At 39.2% G+C, this 20,449-nt stretch overlaps 1 protein-coding gene across 1 annotated transcript in view; it reads left to right on the top strand.

The window, feature by feature from the left end:
• nlgn3b (neuroligin 3b) overlaps positions 1 to 18,786 on the top strand; it is a 50,011-nt gene extending 31,225 nt beyond the window's left edge. The window contains exons 6-7 of the mRNA XM_061897716.1: positions 9,309 to 10,098; positions 17,016 to 18,786. Of these exons, the coding sequence (XP_061753700.1) occupies positions 9,309 to 10,098; positions 17,016 to 17,805 (1,580 nt within the window). The 3' untranslated portion in view covers positions 17,806 to 18,786. The remainder of the gene's footprint in view (positions 1 to 9,308; positions 10,099 to 17,015) is intronic.
• Positions 18,787 to 20,449: the final 1,663 nt, after the last annotated feature.

Genomic DNA, 20,449 nt, shown 5'->3' with positions numbered 1-20,449 from the left:
TCATGTTGTTTTTGTACATTGTAAACACTTCCTTGTGGTCTACTTAACATGTAATGGTGGGTCTTGGGTCAAAATTTTGCATAGATTATATTCTACAGACCATTTTATGGCCGGGTTGAAATGTTTATTGCATTGTATTAAGCCTTTTTTATGCTGCTTTGCAAGCCCTGTGTCACATGACTTAAAACTTGATACCTCATTGGCTCAGACAGGATTGATTGCTTTAGTCTTAATTAATCGAAAGTGGGTCCTGCGTTTTGAAGCAGCAAATTTTTCTGCACTGAATTTTTCTCCACCAAATTTTTTTATACTGAATTTTAAAACACTGTTTTTAAACACTGAATTTTCATACACTGGAATTTTTTGAACACTGAATTTCAAAACACTCTTTTTTTTTTAACACACGCATTTTGTTACCGATTATTTTTTCACTGACATTTTCAGCATAATTTGATGTAAAGCAATTCAGGTGGCAAAATTCAAACGCAAAAAATTCATTGAGATGAATTCAATGTATAAAAAAAAGCTTTCTTAATAAAAAAAAATGAATTAAAAAACATATCTAGGTTATTTGAATAGATGTTTTTTCAATGTTAACATTTGTAAACAAGAATAGACAAAAATATATACATGCTAACATTAACATCAATGAGCAAAAATAAGTAAATAACTCTTAAAATAAGGGAAATTTCTAAGACTAGAAATAAAATTCTTGGAAAGTGGCAAATCATTTGCAGTGTAGTTCGCCACATACTTTTAAGTACTCTGCCACATCATTAATAATAATTCCTTAAATATCTGCTTGTCACCTTGATTTACAATTTTAAAGCAAGTTATCCATCAATCAAACAATTGCCTATGCAAATCGCGGTCATCTGTTTTGATGCATTTAATTGCAAATATCAATATGTAATACATCCAAGGGCGCCAGAAAGGGGGGTTAAAAGAGACTGATTCTAGGGGTCCATGATGGAGGGGGGCCTAGAGAGGCCCCTAATGATGATGAAATTATATGAAATTATGTGTTGGGGGCCCTGTAAAGATTCTTTTCATGGGGCCCAAAATCCCTAGCGGCGCCCCTGAATACATCGGCCCACTGTGTTCTGATTTTGCTCAATTTTGTGTTTTGTATGTATATCATATACAGAGGTACCTCAGTTGTTGAAAATCCAAGCAAGGTTTCTAATTTATCCATAAATATTAACACAAAACGCATCTCATTGATAATAAAGATAGTTTTACATGCAGAGAAAAAATGTAAAATATATAGAAATAATGACGACAACAACAACAACAGAAAATAACGACAACAATTAGCATCACTTTTACCTTTATTGTAGACTCTTATTTGTAAGGATGGCAATGTTCTTCACTTTCTTTATCAAAGTGCTGGCTTTCTTTGGCCGTATGGTGGCTTATTTTGCAGTCCTACACAATTAAAAAAAAAAGCACAGACACGTGTGGGATTCCTTGTTTGGGTAATGGATTCCGCCAAACGCACTAGTTCGTTACGCGCCATATTATACGTAACTAAGACGGCATACAAAATCTGAGGGAATTTTTGTGTATGTTGAAAAACTAAACTATAAGATAAGTAAGAAAACAATTTGGCACTAATTGGCAAATAATGAAGAGCCAAATTAAAAACAAATTGAATATAAAATAGAATTTTAATGTTGATATGGGAGTTGGATTAAGTTTCTCTTTGTGAAATATATGATTTGTTTTGTTCCTGTAATCAAACTAATCAGCCTAAAAGATTTTCTTCCTTAAATGTTAAGGTCTGTGGGTGATGTAATGTCAGCCTTTTCAACCATGAGCAACATACCATTCTTTATTCTGAATAGTTATTCTTATTTGGGGATTTGATTGTATTATTTATGGAATCTTAATTGAAATTCCTGTGAGTGGATGAATTGAGGGTTATTATTCTGCGTAAAATATCACAACATGGGCCACACCGTGGCTCAGTTGTTAGGCTGGGATAGGCTCCTGCTCACCCGTGCCCTGAATGGGGATGAGCAGTATAGAAAATGGATCGATGGACGTCACACCATATGATAGCACGTCCCAAATGACGCTCCCAAGAATGCATGCTTATCTAGAGCTGTAATGTACAATAACATTATGGCCTCAAAAAAGTGACTGATACATGTTTTATCTGCAAAAATCCCAACATTTGTCTTGACTGTGCTGCGCAAAAAGAATATTTTATCTCGCAAAACATCCCTCATGGTTTGCCGACCATTTTGTTACACTGTATTTTCTCAATAAAGAATAAGATAGAAATAAAGCTCTTTCTTCATTCTAAAAACAAAAAAGTGCGTGTTGTCAGGCAAAGCGGCTCATCCAGTAAGCAGAGGGTTCTGTCCATGGGCAAAACCCACAAGCACACAACTATGAAAAAAAATACTAACATTCCTGATACTACAGTAGAGAAGGTATAAAGTTGTGATCAAAATTATTCAACCCCCACATAATTTTGGTGTTTTAGCAAGTTGGACATTTATTCCGTATTTTGTTTATAGTCATATCAAATAAAGATGTGTCAAATAGACAAATGCAACTTAAATTGTAACACTATATTTTACAAAATACCTAAAAAGGACATTTTTCTTAATATCTCATTGACAAAATGATTCAACCCCCTAGTTACATGCATCTTTAGTACTTAGTAGAACACCTTTTGGCAGTAATTACATCCTTCGAACATGATACATAACCGGACACAAGCTTCTTGCAACCATCTACAGGTATTTTAGCCCGTTCCTCTTTCTACCACGCTCAGGTAGTGTTTCCACTGTGCCTTTAGCTTTAAACTTGCAAATTATGCTTCCAACTGTGTCTCTTGGAATGTGTAATGTCTTTGCTATTTTCTTATATCCATATCCTTTCTTATGAAGAGAAATTACCTCCTCTCTTGACTTCTTTGACCACTCCCTGGACTTCACCATGTTGCAAATACACCATTGACCATCTACAAGAAGCTGAGCGTCACAGTCTTTTTCCATCCATCCATCCATTTTCTACCGCTTATTCCCTTTCGGGGTCGCGGGGGGCGCCGGCGCCTATCTCAGCTACAATCGGGCTTTTTCAATCAGTTTAATTGTTGCTCGTTATGGTTCTAATCACATCTACAGGTGTTTTCAACACCTGATTGAAAAGACCTTATTCAAATTCTGTTCTTAAGAGTTATGATCATCAAGGGGTTGAATAATTTTGTCAATGAGATATTAAGAGAAATGACACTGTTTGGTATGTTACAAAATGTAATGTTGTAATTCAAGTTGCATTTGTCTATTTAATGCATCTTTATTTGATATGACTATAAACAAAATACAGAATAAATGTCCAACTTGCTAAAACACCAAAATTGTGTGGGGGTTGAATAATTTTGATCACAACTGTATATTAGAGGGAAAGGGGAGTCAATCATTTTGCAATGCAGTCTGCTGAAAATGATGAAAAGCGCCACTCTACATAGCATCTGACGCTGTGGTCAAAGTTGGAACTGCCACAAAAGACTTTTTAAGATATTCAAAACTTGGCTGCCATCTGGCGGCTAAAGTGGATAGTGCACCCCCGGACAACCAATTTGTCACGTTTTATGCGTCAGATGGACTGCTACTAATGGGACTATACAAATTCCCTTGCTACTGTAAATCTGGCTAATTACAGTTTGTTTGAGGAATCTTCACTGACCAAGATTGATGCACACAGTACTTACTATCTACAGTAGGAAAAGGATTCAATTACCCCATTTCTGAGTGGACCTCACGTGAGAGGAAGGGGCTTAACCATTTTGTAGCCTTCTGACAAATGATGGAAAGCGCCACTCCACATAGCAACTGACGCTGTGGTCAAAGTTGGAAGTGCGACAAAACACATTTTTAGATGTTATGTCTTCTGCCATCTGTGGGCTAAAGACTTGATAGCCTAACACTTACCTAACACTTCATGTGTTAGGTAAACCGCAATGAATGGAGCCATATTAATCCCCTTCCAACTGCATGATGCATGACTCTGTGTTTTGAGTCATTTTCAGTAGAAATGACTAAATAAAACAGGCAATTTTTGGTTGCTAGTAAATGCTGCATATATTGCTATGCAAGCTTTACATTGACTACTCTAAAGTAGTCAATGTAAAGTGCCGCTCGGTAGGCCGCCATCCATCCATGTTCTACCACTTGTCCCTCTCGGGGACGCGGGGGGCACTGGAGCCTATCCCAGCCGCACTCGGTACCGGCCTATTTTTGCGGAAATTTGCCGATTAAGGGCTTTTAAGGCCGATCACAAATGCCAAACCCCTCTGGCTGACAGTGTGTTTACTTTTACTACCCCTGCTGACAAGTGGCTAGCAGCTGATTATGTGTCTCCATACACAGTGTGGAGCAGCTCCCCTAAGTTAATGATAATCACATCCGTTATGGAAAATAAACCGATTTTTTTTTTTACAAGATGCATGATATAGGATGCTTTATTAGTCATTGCAGGCAAAAAGTACAATACGAGGTGTTTACTGATAAGTTGCCACCACACAAGGAAAAACAATAGGACAGAGGAGATAGGAAAAACAGCCAATCCCAAACGTTGCTCCTGTAGGGGGCGCAGTGTGGGACTGGGAATAAACTTCAGCAAACATAAGCAATTATAAAAACACGTTAAACTCAACACTTTCAACAGGGTTGGGGGGTTGCTCCAATACAGATGCTCAAATACAGATGCTCCGTGGTCCGGCGTACAGCCCTTGGGATGGGGGTTGGGGAGTGTGTGTGGTGTCTGCAGAGTAGTATCTATGTTATGTATCATTTCATACATCATCATCATTATTTTTTCTTTTGCTTAGTTTTTGTGTACTATTGACTTTGTTTTGGTAAACAATTGTAAATAATAATAGTTTTAATGATAAATAGAACTAGTTTAAATGATACATTATTTTGTTACACTGTAAGTAGCACTCATCATAAATGAATTAAAAAATGTACAGTTAATAAATGTGATCGGCATTGGTATCGACCGATCCCAGTAATGGATTATAGGAACAACCCTAATCTGAATTGAACATGCATAAGAAGAAGAATCAAAGAAAATATTCTTTGGTGAGTTACTCCAAATAAGGTGGCAAGCTACTTATTCTCACTACTGTGAGTTCCAAAAGTTGTATTGTATGTACTGTAAATAAATGCAAATAACATTAGATACCATTATTAATACAGTTGTTAAATGTTGTGGTTCCATGGTAGAAAATCAATGCTTCACCCACAGTTTGAGAATAAGTACCTGTTCATACGTGCCATGCGGTGCACACTTACCCAGAATTAAAGGAGTGCATTTGAATACTTCCTGCTTATTGGGAGCTCTTGGCCTTCCCTTGAAGCTGGTCAGAATCACAAGCGAGCAGCTCTGGTGTTCCCATCAATGACAAACACTACACTGAGGCTGCGGCAACTGTCCTTTGTAAGGTTTTCTATTTGATGCTCTGGCTCGACCACAGTCGACACAAAAGGCTTCTAGCGCTCTTTGAAGCAGGCGAGATTGACAGTGACCCAAGAAAATGACAATAAATGACAATTTCGGAGGAAGAAATTGACACTGTTACTGCAGATATTCTTAGGACTTAACCTGGGACCCCATGTATGTCATTCGTCATGAGTGGGAGATCTGAAGAGGGTTATCATCCATCCCTTGAAAAACAGAGTTGTCCTTACACATCCCGAATTGGGCCTAAAAGGAACACGCTTTGTTCTTTATTACCGTAAGAAATCAAACATCGTTTTTAAAATGTCTGTGAAATTGATCAATGACACGGTGCTTTATATGAAATTTTACAGCAAAACCTATTAACTGCCCAGTTAATGCCTGGTAGTGTAACGGTGATATATTGGTTCTGTGACAGAGCTTGTGACCCAAAATATTTGTATTTGAAATCAACGGTCCCTTTGGAAATGGATTGAAATTCAATCATTCTCTCCCAGGGCCCCCAAAAAACACCACATATTTTTAATGTAACGTGCCTTCAAAAAGAAAAACACACTTTTGAATAAAGAATATTATATAAAAATACAATACAATTTACCATAAAGAACTACAAAAGTTCTATTAAGTAATGTAATAAAAATGTACAACCCTCACCTTGGAGAACAGACTTCCATCAAACACACCATCAGCAGCTTCTCTATGTTTTCATGGATAAATGTCTGCTCTTTGGAAATTAGTTGAACACCCTTGGTCGACTCATTCTGCTTAAATAAAGTGCAGATTGTAGTAGTGCTATGCCGGTAATGCTTCGCCAAGTCAGCTACCCGCACACTTCTGTCATTTTTGATTATTATGAATTTCTTTAATTAAATCAATATCATCCACTTCTTCACACTCAATTTCTTTGGCACTTTGGTTGGAAAAAGATAGTGTTGTCTATAGGATCTGATGCTAGTGAGTAATGTTATAGGCAAATTACTCTAGAAAAGTAAATAATTATAGTTACTCATTACTTTCTACAAAAATAATATTTTGAATTACTCACAAAATTACTCTTAAGTCCATCCATCCATCCATTTTCTTCTGGGGTCGCGGGAGGTAGCTAGAGCCTATCTCAGCTGAATTCGGGCGGAAGGTGGGATACACCCCGGGCAAGTTGCCACCTCATCACAGGGCCTACTCTTAAATAATTACTACAAAACGTAATTATTACAGTGTGCAGTTGAAAGATGACAACTCGTTACTGGAAAAAGTGTATTATGTAGTAGTGAGACACTGGATGTTGGGTGGATGTTACCGGTTTTACTTTGGTATTTAGGTGGAGGGATGAGTAGAGATGTTTTACCGGGGACCCAAGCACAGGTCGGCCCCTTGGATTTAGTCAACTGTGTGTGTGTGTGTGTGTGTGTGTGTGTGTGTGTGTGTGTGTGTGTGTGTGTGTGTGTGTGTGTGTGTGTGTGTGTGTGTGTGTGTGTGTGTGTGTGCGTGTGTGTGTGTGTGTGTGTGTGTGTGTGTGTGTGTGTGTGTGTGTGTGTGTGTGTGTGTGTGCGTGTGCATGTGTGTATAAATGTTAAAATGCAATTAATATCACATTGAAAGTTCAATAATGAGGTTGTTAGAATCAAATTAAGAATGTCCAAGACTACCTAAAACCCCACACCATCTTTTGAAATGCAAAATGGTTTGTTCCACCTGGACGGAGGCACACCCAAATATTTCATTTACACAGACATAATAACATCATCAAAACTCTCCTTTAAGCATTAACACACAGCACCAACATTTTGGAACAAAGATAAGGTGATAGAAGAAAGGTAAAATATTTAATAAATCTATCTGGGCAGCATAGGAGAAAGTTATGTACTGTATAAGTTTTACATTTGCATCTCATAACTGTGGTGCATTCAAGGACCCCCGAATACAAATAGAAACAGAGTCGTAACTCGGTTTTAAACACAGTGGGAAATGCATAATAATAATATATTCATAATAATAGAGACTTATAGTTATGATTATTATCACCCACTAATGATAATCTTACTATAATCAACTAATCGCTACTTTACACTTTGAAGTAAAGAAAAACATGTTGTATTTACAACCATATTTAAGTGAATAATGACAGCTTACGTTATTATTTATTTTAAATTCATATTTTGGCCATTTTATATGAAATTTGTTGAACTGAATTATTTTGGGGAATTTTAGCTGGAAAATCTAGATATGTTAGTCGCGTCTTTAAAATGTCAAAAGCATAATTATGGTTTATACATGTGATTTAAAGAGCTGGTTTCTACCGAATTCATCCTTAGGTTGGTTTTTTGTATGTGAACATGCAGGTTTGTGTGTATTGGGCGGCAACTTTGTGCTTAGGGTGGGATGGGGGGCCCTTTGGGGGTTCTTTTGTATGGGGCCCCATAATTTGGTGCTACGCCCCTAACTACACAAACTAGCAGTGGGGAGCTGGTTTGTAATCCAATTTTTGAATTTTTTACAATTTAAAGTAAAAAAATAATAAAATAAGCAGTTATAAAGTTAAAGTTAAAGTAACAATGATTGTCTCACACACACACACGAGATGTGGCAAAATTTGTCCTTGATCACTCCCTGGGAGGTGAGGGGAGCAGTGAGCAGTAGCGGTAGCCGCGCCCAGGAATCATTTTTGGTGATTTAGACCCCAATTCCAACCCTTGATGCTGAGTGTCAAGCAGGGAGGTAATGGGTCCCATTTTTATAATAAAGCCTGCTTTATGGCCTTGTGGTTAGAGTGTCCGCCCTGAGTTCAGTAGGTCATGAGTTCAAACCCCGGCCGAGTCATACCAAAGACTATAAAAAAGGAGACCCGTTACCTCCCTGCTTGACACACAGCATCAAGGTTTGGAATCGGGGGTTGAATCACCAAAAAGGTTCCCGAGCACAGCCACCGCTGCTGCTCACTGCTCCCCTCACAGACAGATTGCATGATTATCTATTTAAATTCCTTTTCTGGATGCTTTATATTAAATGTGTTGGCACTATTTAAAAAAAAAAAAAAGATAAATTGTTTAGTCCTGTGAAACACACAATTTGTTAGGCAAAACATTTAAAACCGGTTTCATTAGAAATTTGTCGTCCATGTGTTAATTCTTACTTGTGATACCTGTGTGAGAGCACAGCATGGGGGAGCACATGCTCGACAGATCAGCTGCCCTGCGGACAGGGTGTCCATTATATGTTTTTTCAGGAAGCTGTCAACCCTAGCTACGAATGCCACCCCTGAGGCTGTGACGGAGGCGTCACTCTGCATATAAAGATTCAACAGCACAGCTTGTTTTTACATCAATATCCACACATAACGCTTCAATGGCGCACAGTGGGCAGCGGCGTGCGCGCTCTGCCGCTCATTAGAGACACAATCAAAGATTTTGACGTCACAATACATCTGTGAGTAATGGATGAAGGGGAAACTTGCCACCACCTGCAAACTGTTCATTAGTTTGCATTCATCTGCACACAGCAGTGACAGCATATGAATCAAACGTAGGGATGTGTTATTTACATCATTAAATTGAACAAGAAGGGGCCATCATTCTTTTTTTAGCAGTTCATTTCCTTCCCCAGCTTCCTATCAGTGGGACTCAGCTGTAATAGTCGATGTAGATGACATGTAAGCTACATTTTAGGTTTGATGTTATCATAAATACCAATGACTTTAAATCAGACTGTCCTTAAAGTTTGTGCCAAATGGTAATAGGACGCATGCAGATGAGATGAAAGCACTAACTACTGTTCCCCTTGGCCTCCCTTGTGTTTCTTTTTTTTTTTTTTTGTGCGCAATTCTGTGCTCTAAGGTTTGTTCCACAGAGCCATCATTCAAAGCGGCTCAGCGCTGTCCAGCTGGGCTGTCAACTACCAACCGGTGAAATACACCCGCATGCTGGCTGAGAGGGTGGGCTGCAACGTGTTGGACACCGTGGACATGGTATCCTGTCTGCAGAAGAAGACTGCCAAGGAGCTGGTGGAACAAGACATCCAGCCCGCCCAGTACCGTGTGGCTTTCGGCCCGGTGATCGACGGCGACGTCATCCCCGATGACCCCGAGATCCTCATGGAGCAGGGCGAGTTCCTCAACTATGACATCATGCTGGGCGTCAATCAGGGTGAAGGACTGCGCTTTGTGGAGAACGTGATGGACCTGGAAGACGGCGTGTCGGGAAGCGACTTTGACTTTGTGGTGTCCGACTTCGTGGACAGTTTATACGGCTACCCTGAAGGGAAGGACACGCTGAGGGAGACGATTAAATTCATGTACACAGACTGGGCTGATAAGGACAATCCAGAAACCAGGAGGAAGACCCTTGTGGCTCTGTTCACGGACCACCAATGGGTGGAACCCTCCGTGGTGACGGCCGACCTGCACGCCCGCTACGGCTCTCCCACCTACTTCTACGCCTTCTACCACCACTGCCAGAGCCTCATGAAGCCCGTCTGGTCAGACTCGGCGCATGGAGACGAGGTGCCTTACGTGTTTGGCATTCCCATGGTCGGCCCGACCGATCTCTTTCCCTGCAACTTCTCCAAGAATGACATCATGCTCAGCGCCGTGGTGATGACTTATTGGACTAACTTCGCTAAGAGTGGGTGAGTACTTAACACCAACCCTAAATTAAGCTCAGTTGCCGTAGTTAGCACATAATAGTCTCTTTTAGTCTCTCGTTTAGTCTCCCCATAGTCTTTTATTTTACAGTCCAGCGCTCTTAAATCGCCTGATTTCGATAGTGTGGCTCGGATTTATTCACATACTTTCAACCTTAAACTTGTGCTACTTCATCACTGTGATTAAAAGACTGTAGCGTTCGCCAGGAGGTAATGTGCCTAATTAAGGCCAGTCTTAACTCTCACTGTCATTTCTTGCACCCTTCTTCTTTGTTGGTTCACACGCACTCACACATAGAAAGTGGCACAGTTTTAACCAATTTCTTCTTTCAATGCAAGAAATAGTTGTTTTCACTCCTTTTCATTTGCACCCAAACCTTTGATCTGACTGTACACACATATTTAGAAACAACACTCACCAGCCTTTTGATACACTGAGTGCAGTCCAAATTGCCATTTGCGGCCCCGAGATATTATTCTTTTGCTGTCCCGATCTAGGTCCTATATGAGCAAAAAAAACAGTATCGCATCATTTTGACATGCATCTAAAATCTCGGACATATGTTCGATTCATACAGTCCTGCAGCACTTTTACTTGTGCAAAGCTTGACATTCAGTTGACATCTAAATGTCCAAGTTTGGTCTTTTTTACATTGTATTGTAGTCAAGTTTTGCACGTATCAATACTCCGTCTGTGTTGGCGCTAGGAATTTTCAAAACGGGGTCCCAGGGACCCCATCAAGTGATAAAATTGGGGTCTCACAGTAAACTTTTGGGGTCCCACTTTTTTGTAAGCGTTTTGAAAACCAATGATAAATGTATGCATTATCCTGTTATATCTCACAGTCTATATTGCGCTTTGGAAAAGGTTGTCATAAACGTTACTTCATTTAAAAAGAAATACAAAAGAATACACATTTTTATGCATATGTTAATGCATTCAATTATAAACATTCATTCACTTTCTTCTTTCCTTCATAAATCTAAACTTTACCGCTGCCTGTATTTGTTTTCTATATTTTTATGGTATTGTAATATTTCCAGAATGTGTTTGTTCTATTTTTGGCTAAAGTAAGACGGATAAAACAATCTGAAATTGTCTTTATTTTTTTTGTTTTAATGCCATGATTTTAATAGTCCGGCTCGCGTGTGCACAGATATTCCTCCGTTGTAGACTTTAGGCTACTAGAACCTAGTGGCTACACAACATGGAAGCATATAATAGCATACAAGCTAATAATAAGTGTCCTTAATTGAACAACATTGCAGTCTGAAATACGACATTGTATGTACTATTAGTGGGTGTGTTGTGGGAGATCGACTAAAACTGCGTGGTCAATTTAATTTTTATTTTCAATCATTGTCCTCCACATTTACTGCATGGTGTGGTCCAACCTGTAGTATTTTGTTATGTTGCTGAACATCCACCATGCAAACATAATATGTACAACCTCTTCTAGGCTATGTATAAGTGTATCTAATCAGAAGCAGAATCAGTATAGTTTTTTATTGACATTCTTTGAGAACGGGTTCACAAACTAAGAACTATTCTTCGTGCAATCATGCAACATAAAACACATACAACACAGAATAGGTAATCTAAACAACAAAACATACTTTTGGCACGTTGAAGGTGTGCTCCGGGAGGCGCTGGTGTTGAGACGGTGCGTCTGGAGTGCAAGAAAATGCATATGTCAAGAAGTTTTTATCATATGGGAGCTATAATACAGTAATACATTTTTGATTTGAAAAAATTAATACCCTTATAAAAAAAACGTAAGCAGACACCAAAACATATACATTTAATTTGTTTCAATCATTGAGCAGCTTTGAAATTATAAAATGACATTACTGGATAGGCAATATGTCTAATATTCCAGTCCAAAGATGTTGACATGCACACACACGGAAAATTCTCTCCCTCAATCATCTGGGTTTGCAACACGATCACCTCCTTTTTCACAGCTATTTCAACGTAACGGTGCCCGTTTGCCTGCGTAATTCAAACGTGCTAAATATAGACGCAACACAGCGGCTGCAGTAAAGTCTCGATAAATCACATTGTGAACGCTAAATTATGTTTGCATCCTCGCAGTATTGTGAGTGTTCTATTAATCAGCATATCTTTTGCATGTACATCAACACAACCACGGCAAATGGATTATGTTCTCTATTTTGCTCATTTCAGAGACACAATCCTATGCACATGAGCTCAGTAGATCCTCTTTGCGTGTGCTATCAAGTTTGCACATGTTAATACGCGCAAACCTTGAGTAGATCAAGCTCTAAGTATTACATGTATGCAAGTTATCTTTTAAAGGCATAGGGGGCACCGCACATTTATTTTATGGTATCCTTTTTAAGTTAAAGTTAAAGTACCACTGATAGTCACAAACACACTAGGTGTGGTGAAATTACCTTCTGCATTTGATCCACCCCCTTGTTCCACATCCTGGGAGGTGAGGGGAGCAGTGAGCAGCAGAAGGCCAGAAATATACAGCTATGTGTTCCATCACTGGAAAGGTGTCAAGTGTATAAAAGCATAACATTAATGCATGACCACACTACTACAAGCCAAAAAGAAAAATACCAAAAACGAATGTCCAATCCAGAGGTTCATAGGAGGATGTCATGTTTGTATATTCAAATTCAGACATTAAAAGTAATTCCTCTGTAAGGAAGACACTGCAAAGGAGTACAAAAGCAAACATAAATATCATCATTTGAATAAAGCTAGCTATCATCATACTCAAATAAAAAGAGGAGGCAGCACATAGTGTATTATTGTAGGCTCATGTGTAGGTGTGTAGCATGGAGAGGATACTGGGTCCTTGAGGAGAGGCGGCGATATTACGCAATCCGAATCCCACTTTATGTTTCTGCTAGTTTTGATTATGCCAACACTTGGTACTGCAGGCAGAAAAATCAATGGAGCAAAATTGCTACACTCTCACCACAGTTGCATCTATAGATTAGTACATGGAAGTTCCTCTTTTTTAACCGTAATTAACATCCAATAAGCACACAATTCTGGTCTTTTCCTGTCTTTTAGTCAAGTCATTTACAAAAGAGAAACATGCGAGGCTGTATGCTTCGGGGAGCAAGCATTTACACAACAGCTATTAAGCACACAACAGCACACAAGCTCGACATATGTAATAGGTGTCCTTAACTAAACAATATTGCAGTCTAAAACACCACATTTGTCAATATAAACAAGTATCAAACAACTATAGGCGCACATCACAGTGGATCTGCTTCCTCAGCAGCAGTACATCCTGGGGAGGCAATCAGTCTTCCAGCAATCACCATGCACATTACTTACACATCAAAAATGCTCCAAGGCAGAAGCGTATTAGAAAGTAACGTGCCCGAATCATAATCCCTCATGAGCCTAATTTAATGGACTATTGTGACTACAAAGGGCACCACTAATAGCACACGCAAAGTTGGTCTACTAAACGTGAGCAAAGTGGATTGCGTCTGTTAAGTGAGCAGAATAAGGCGTGCAATCCATTTTGTGTCTTTGTCTTCATTTATATGCAAAATATATGCTGATCATTAAAACAGAATAGAATAGAATAGAATAGAGTTTTATTGTCATTATTGCAATGAACAGGTTCAAAGAACAACGAAATTGGAGCAGCTCCTCCTAAGGTGCATATACAATATGGTAGTATAAATTAAAAAAAATAAATAAATAAAAAACAGCCCCAATACTTGAAGGAGAAAATGCAAATATATTATACTGTATGCGCAATGGGTTTTTTTAACACTCACCACAGTTTTGAGAGCACCATTTTGCGTTTTATTTTGCATGTTTGGAAAGGACGCGAAAACTGACAATTCCCCATGCACCTGTGAGAGAGAAGTGCTTGCGCTGTAAAGACAGACAATCCTCCGTCCTACGTTTTAATGTATTTGTAAGGTCAGAAATTAAATATATTAGACACATCGTCAATTCAGCAACATCCTTTTATTATTTAATAGCTGCTGGATGCTGATTAAAACAAATTCAATTGATGCGTTTTGGTTTCATTTAATATTTGTTATTGTTGTTTGTTTTTTCACACATAATATATATTACTAACATATATCCATCCATCCATTCTCTACCGCTTGTCCCCCTTAGCCGTAGGGCAGCCTCTCTACCATGCAACCTTCAGCGGTAAAAGAAAAAGTGGTTTCAATGTAGATGCACTGCACAACTCTCCCGTCCAAAGGCAAAACACAGTAACTCAATTTTGGTCAAAACTGAGCTGATGATAATTTTGGAGTTCCTAGGTGATATGCTTTACATTAGTGCAGTGGTCCCCAACCTTTTTGTATCCGCGGACCTTTTTTTTTCCTTTTTTTTTTTTCTTCTTTGTCATGAAAAAGGGACGTTTTTGTCATGAAAAAGGGAGATTTTTGTGGTTGGTGCACTATTTCTAAGTGTATATTGTTTTTTTTATGTTGATTTAATAAAAAAATAAAAAAAAAATATATATATATATTTTTTTTTTAACAAAAAATTCTTCTGCGGCCCGATTCCGGGCCGCGGCCCGATGGTTGGGGACCACTGCATTAGTGTATGCGATATTGTAATTTGTTCCGTAAGTAAGCTGTTACGCGCATGGCAGGACCTAGCAACTACCACATAACCGCATAGATACAACAGAAAAACCTAGTATCTCAAGGGACCAATCGGAGCTTCTTTGTCAGTCGCCTTATTGTCTTTAATGAGACATTTGCACGAATGGGGGCCGACGGTCAACCTGATTATGCGATATTATGGCACGAGGGGATATTTGGAAGATCAACCCAGGACGTTGCAAGCACCTTCATTAAATGTATTGTTCTTGATTTTTCCCCTTGCATACTCTTTTGGGCAGATAACTGTGGAGGTCAAAATAAAAACTGGACGGTGTACACGGCTCTTGCCCAATGTGCAAATGCAGAATGGGGCCCACCCGAGATTGTGATAAAATATCTGGAGAAAGGGCACACGTTCATGAGAGCAGATTCAATCCATGGCTCAATCGGCAAGAAAATGAAAGCTCAAGAAAACATCTATACGTTTGATGACTTTGTAGATGTTTGTAAGACAGCATCAAGATAGATTGGTTTTCCTTTGTTTTCCCAAAATCAGCTAGAAGTGAGTTACTAGGTTTTGCCTTTGGACAGGAGAACTGCTTCCAAATGTCCATAAAAAGTGTTAGATGTCTCCAGCTTCTTTGAAAACATAGCAAAATGCACAGTAAAGCAAAATGTGCAGTAAATGAGAGTCTCCGTGGTGAAGCCTCTTGCGGTATATGCAAAATTCTCATTTAAATAAGGCGGTCTGCACCACTTTTCCCACCCACTAATGTTGCACGCTATTTTATAGATAGCACACGCTGTTTAGTGCGAGGTACTTAGATCTTAGTAAATCATGTCCTTCTCAACATAACCTAACCTACTAAACCACCTGCTCACCTTGTGGTTCGAGTGTCCGCCCTGAGATCGGTAGGTCGTGAGTCATACCAATGACTATAAAAATGGGACCCATTACCTCCCTGCTTGACACTCAGCATCAACGGTTGGAATTGGGGGTTAAATCACCAATGATTCCTGAGCGTGGCCACCTCTGCTGCTCACTGCTCTCCTCACCTCCCAGGGGGTTGAACAAGGGGATGGGTCAAATGCAGAGGGTGATTTCACCACACCTAGTGTGTGTGTGACTATCAGTGGTGCTTTAACTTTTAACTATGTGTTGCCAAAAAACAAATTATTATTCCATTTCAAATGTATAAATCTGCCATAAGGTTAGTAGTGTTTTTCACATCTACCAGTGTTCGAGTAAATTCTAACATTCCACACTACAAAACAGTAAAAGTATGTACTACGATCAGTGCTGATTTGATTAATGTCGACCTACGCTCGAGGCTCCATGTATGGTACCATATTAGAAGTGAAATACGGTACCTATTTAATATCAAAATCAAAATGAAAAAGGAGTTGACTCTCTTCCTGTATGATTAAGACTTGAATTGAATTGATTAGAATTTATTTTAAAATGTTGATGTTTGGTTTTAAAGCTTTGCATGGACTGGCACCTCATTATATCTCGGACCTCATCCAAATTTACACTCATGCCGCGCTCTGAGGTCCGAGAGCCAGCTCCAGCTCGTGGTACCCAAGACCAGACTTAAAACCCGGGGCGACAGGGCCTTCTCTGTGGTCGGCCCTAAGCTCTGGAACACTCTGTCCCTCCATGTTCAAACTTTTCCCCATAGTGGTGTGTTTTAAGTCTCGTCTTAAGACCCAATTATATTCTTTGGCTTTTAACACTATGTGAGTTGTGTAGACCAGTGGTCCCCAACCACCGGGCCGTGGCCCGATTGGTACCGGGCTGCAGAATAATTTTTTATAAAAAAAATAAAAAGATACATTTTTTATTTATTTTTTTAATTAAATCAACATAAAAAACACAATATACACTTACAAATAGTGCACCAACCACAAAAAACTCCCTTTTTCATGACAAAAACCTCCCTTTTTCATGACAAAGAAGAAAAAAGAAAAAAAGAAGAAAAAAGGACACCCCCCCGGGCTGCGGGACAAATTATTAAGCGTTGACCGGTCCGCGGATACAAAAAGGTTGGGGACCACTGGTGTAGACCACTGTGTCTTCACATTTATATTTCTATGTGTTTTAATTTGTTTTACCTTTTAAAATCGTTTTTCATCATATTTATTTTATATAGTTTTCATATTCATTTATTTGTTTTTATTCCACCATTGGTGGAGCTCAGGATTGTATTTGAATCTTGTTTTTAATCTTTTTTTGCAGCACTTTGGAAACATTTTTGTTTTTTAATGTGCTGCATAAATAAAGTGGATTGGATTGGGTTAAGTTATTTGTCAATGTTGTGTTTTAGGGACCCCAACAAGCCGGTGCCCCAGGACACCAAGTTCATCCATACCAAAGCCAACCGCTTCGAGGAGGTGGCCTGGTCCAAGTACGACCCCTACGACCAGCTCTATCTGCACATTGGCCTCAAGCCTCGCATCCGCGATCACTACCGCGCGACCAAGGTGGCCTTCTGGAAACACCTGGTCCCGCATCTCTACAACCTCCACGACATGTTCCATTACTCCTCCACCACCACCAAAGTCACGCCGCTGGATCCCACTCAGTCTGCCGGTAAAAGACCCGGCAGCACGGGCCGCCCTCCCGTCTCCCCGGGCCAAAACAGCGACGAAAGTGGGAGAGAGATGGGTCCTCTGATCATGCCCAATCCCCGGGATTACTCCACCGAGCTCAGCGTCACCATCGCCGTCGGGGCGTCTCTGCTCTTCCTCAATGTGCTGGCCTTCGCAGCTCTCTACTACCGCAAAGACAAGCGCAGCCGACAGGAAACGTCCCAGCAGCCCAGTCCTCAACGCGACAGCAAGGGAAACAACGTGGGCCATGCCGCCACTGTTGACGAGACCCTGTCCAGGAACCAGTGCGAGGCCCTCCACAATCCCATCCACGTGTCTCCCACCTTGGACTACTCTTTCACTCAGCGCCGCTCTCCTGACGACATCCCGCTGATGACCCCCAACAACATCACCATGATCCCTAACTCCCTGATGGGCCTCTCCAACATGAGTCCCTACAGCACCTTCCCAGCCGGCTACAGCTCCGCTGGCCTGCCCAGCACCCACTCCACCACGCGGGTATAGTTGGCCGTGACGTACACGAAACCACATAAATGTATAGCTGCATTTAGGATGTTTAGATCCAAATAGGAATGTTCTTTTCTTTTCCGAGCTGCTTCCAGTATCCTGAATATGGTCCATCGTGACGGGAAGTCTTTGAAGGAGTCATCTCCATATTCATGTAGGCAACAAAAAAAAGGAACTTTTCCTGAACAGAACAATCATGATCCTGTTTATACGGTTGGATTTGTACGGGAAGTGCTTTCTTAGTGTCTATGTTGATGGGGCGGAGCTCGTCACAGAACGAGATGTGGGAGAAATGAGGGGCAAACAGCAGTGTTATCAACCTGTTTTCTACATTTTTCTCATTGCTTCATATGGAAATTGTATTTTTACTGCAGTTCCTCTAACACCCCTTCACCAAATGAAACGGAATACAAGTCCTCATGAGGAAGAATAGCTCCAATTTCTACTATAGCATAGTAGGTGTGTTCCAAAAATGTAAATTAGGCATTCTTATCAAAAGAAGTGTTTTGCTAATGTAGTGTGTTGTAATTTATTGTAGTCTGAGTATTTTTTTCCCTTTCAAGTATTTGATATTTTTTGCTCAATACATGCTAACTAAGAATATAATCTCTGCTTCTATAGGAAAAAAAAATCATTATAGGCTTGAAATGTGTTTTCTCACTTTAACAAATTATTTTGCTTGTTTGTACAGAATAACATTTGATGGTTATTTCTATATTAATATGCTGAACTCTACGCTAAAAGATACCTGTAATTACATTTTAATTGTATGTATCCCAACGCAATCGCCGGCATTGAAAATGTAGTTTCGTTAAAAAAAAAAAGCCTGCAGGTCACTCCTATAGGACCTGGGACATGATGACATCGATCCCATAGGTTCTCTCTTTTTCTCAAGAACATGATGGACTTTAAACTTTGCATTCTTTCCAGCAGTCATAATGTGGTTTAACCTATTAAACGATTTTTTTTCCAACTAACGATGACTCTTGTCGGAAGCATTTATTATGGTTTCTTCCCGACACGTAAGTTCATCATGTGAAATGCGATATGCTTGTTTGTCACTGTTTTGAATGGTTTCATAGTTACATACAGTGCATCCAGAAAGTGTTCACAGCGCTTCACTTTCCCCACATTTTGTTATGTCAAAGCCTTATTCCAATAAAATACTTTTTTTTGTCCCTTTAACCCTTTAAAATTATACAAACAATATGAAAACGTTTTTCAGAATTTTAAATAAAAAAAATAATAATAATCTGATGAGCATAGTATTTACAGCAGGGGTGTCAAACTTGTTTTCATTGAGGGCCACATTGCAGTAATGGTTGCCTTCAGAGGGCCACTTTTTTAAAATTAATTAAAATTATGCATGCGGGCAATAACCTGTGATTAATCAAAATTCAAATTGATCTGATTAAAAAATAAATAAATAAATAAAATGAAATTCTGGAGGTGAATACTGGTACACATTTATATCAATGGTGCCAAATTATATATAATTTGACATACATTATTACACAATTACCTATGCACTCAATTATTAAATGTTTTCATGTACAAACTAATGTTATCTTTACTAACATATTTTTATAATACACTATGTAATGTAATATTTTGCATGATTAGATAACGTTTAGAAGATAGGCATTTTTTCCTGTCAAAATCTAAATAATTATTTGCATTTAGTAAAAAAAATGAAGTATTTTATCAACACACGTTTTCCCCAGGCTTTCGCGGGCCACATTCAATGTGGCGGGCCAGATCTGGCCCCCGGGCCTTGAGTTTGACACATGTGCAGGTGTGAGCTCAAGTGTCTCCTGTTTCAAATTATCATCCTTGAGATGTTCCTACACTTAACTGGAGTCCACCTGTGCTAACGAAATGTGGGAAAGTGAAGCATTGTGAATACTTTGCAGATGCACTGTTTTTAGCCATCAATTCTTTTGTTTATTAACATAATGACAGTAGTCAGTTGTGTAATATAATAGTGCAATTACACAAAGGAGAGGGGAGTAACAAAAATAAATATTGAGTTATAAATAGCCCTGTGAATGTTGATTAATCACAACAAAATGTTGCATTAATCCTATATTAACACAGATCCATCATGCAATTTGCTTCTTTACCTTAACCGTGGCTGGCCACCTTTAGCGCGGAGAGGGTTGTTACGTGATCAGTGAAACATCTAAAAAATATATATATTTTTGAGCTGCTAGCAAGAAATCTACTTGTACATCAACCATGGTTGCAACAATTAAATTGATTATTTTGATTAGAAAAAAGCTTCGAATAAAATTTTTGGCTTTGAGTAATTGTTTATTGAGTCTAATTAACAAAAACTGACAGAATCCGGGCCACATGAAGCGCCTGGAATACACAGACATAATTTTCATGAAAGTGTGAGTCCTATGAACAGCAAAGAGATTTAATCCTTAAGGTTTTTTTTTTTTAATGCACACATGTTAAAAGGGACATTTTAATGTTGAATATGTGCATTTGTTAGAAATAAAGAATAAAGGTTATGGTCAATCAATCAATCAATGTTTACTTATACACCCATAAATCACTAGTGTCTCAGAAGGCTGCACAAGCCACAACGACATCCTCGGCTCAAATCCCACATCAGGGCAAGGAAAAACTCAAG

Source organism: Nerophis ophidion, linkage group LG04 (assembly GCF_033978795.1).
Source record: "Nerophis ophidion isolate RoL-2023_Sa linkage group LG04, RoL_Noph_v1.0, whole genome shotgun sequence".
NCBI classification, from domain to species: Eukaryota; Metazoa; Chordata; class Actinopteri; order Syngnathiformes; family Syngnathidae; genus Nerophis; species Nerophis ophidion.
Note: the sequence above shows the minus strand (reverse complement) of the source record. Positions and strands in the feature narration are given on the sequence as shown.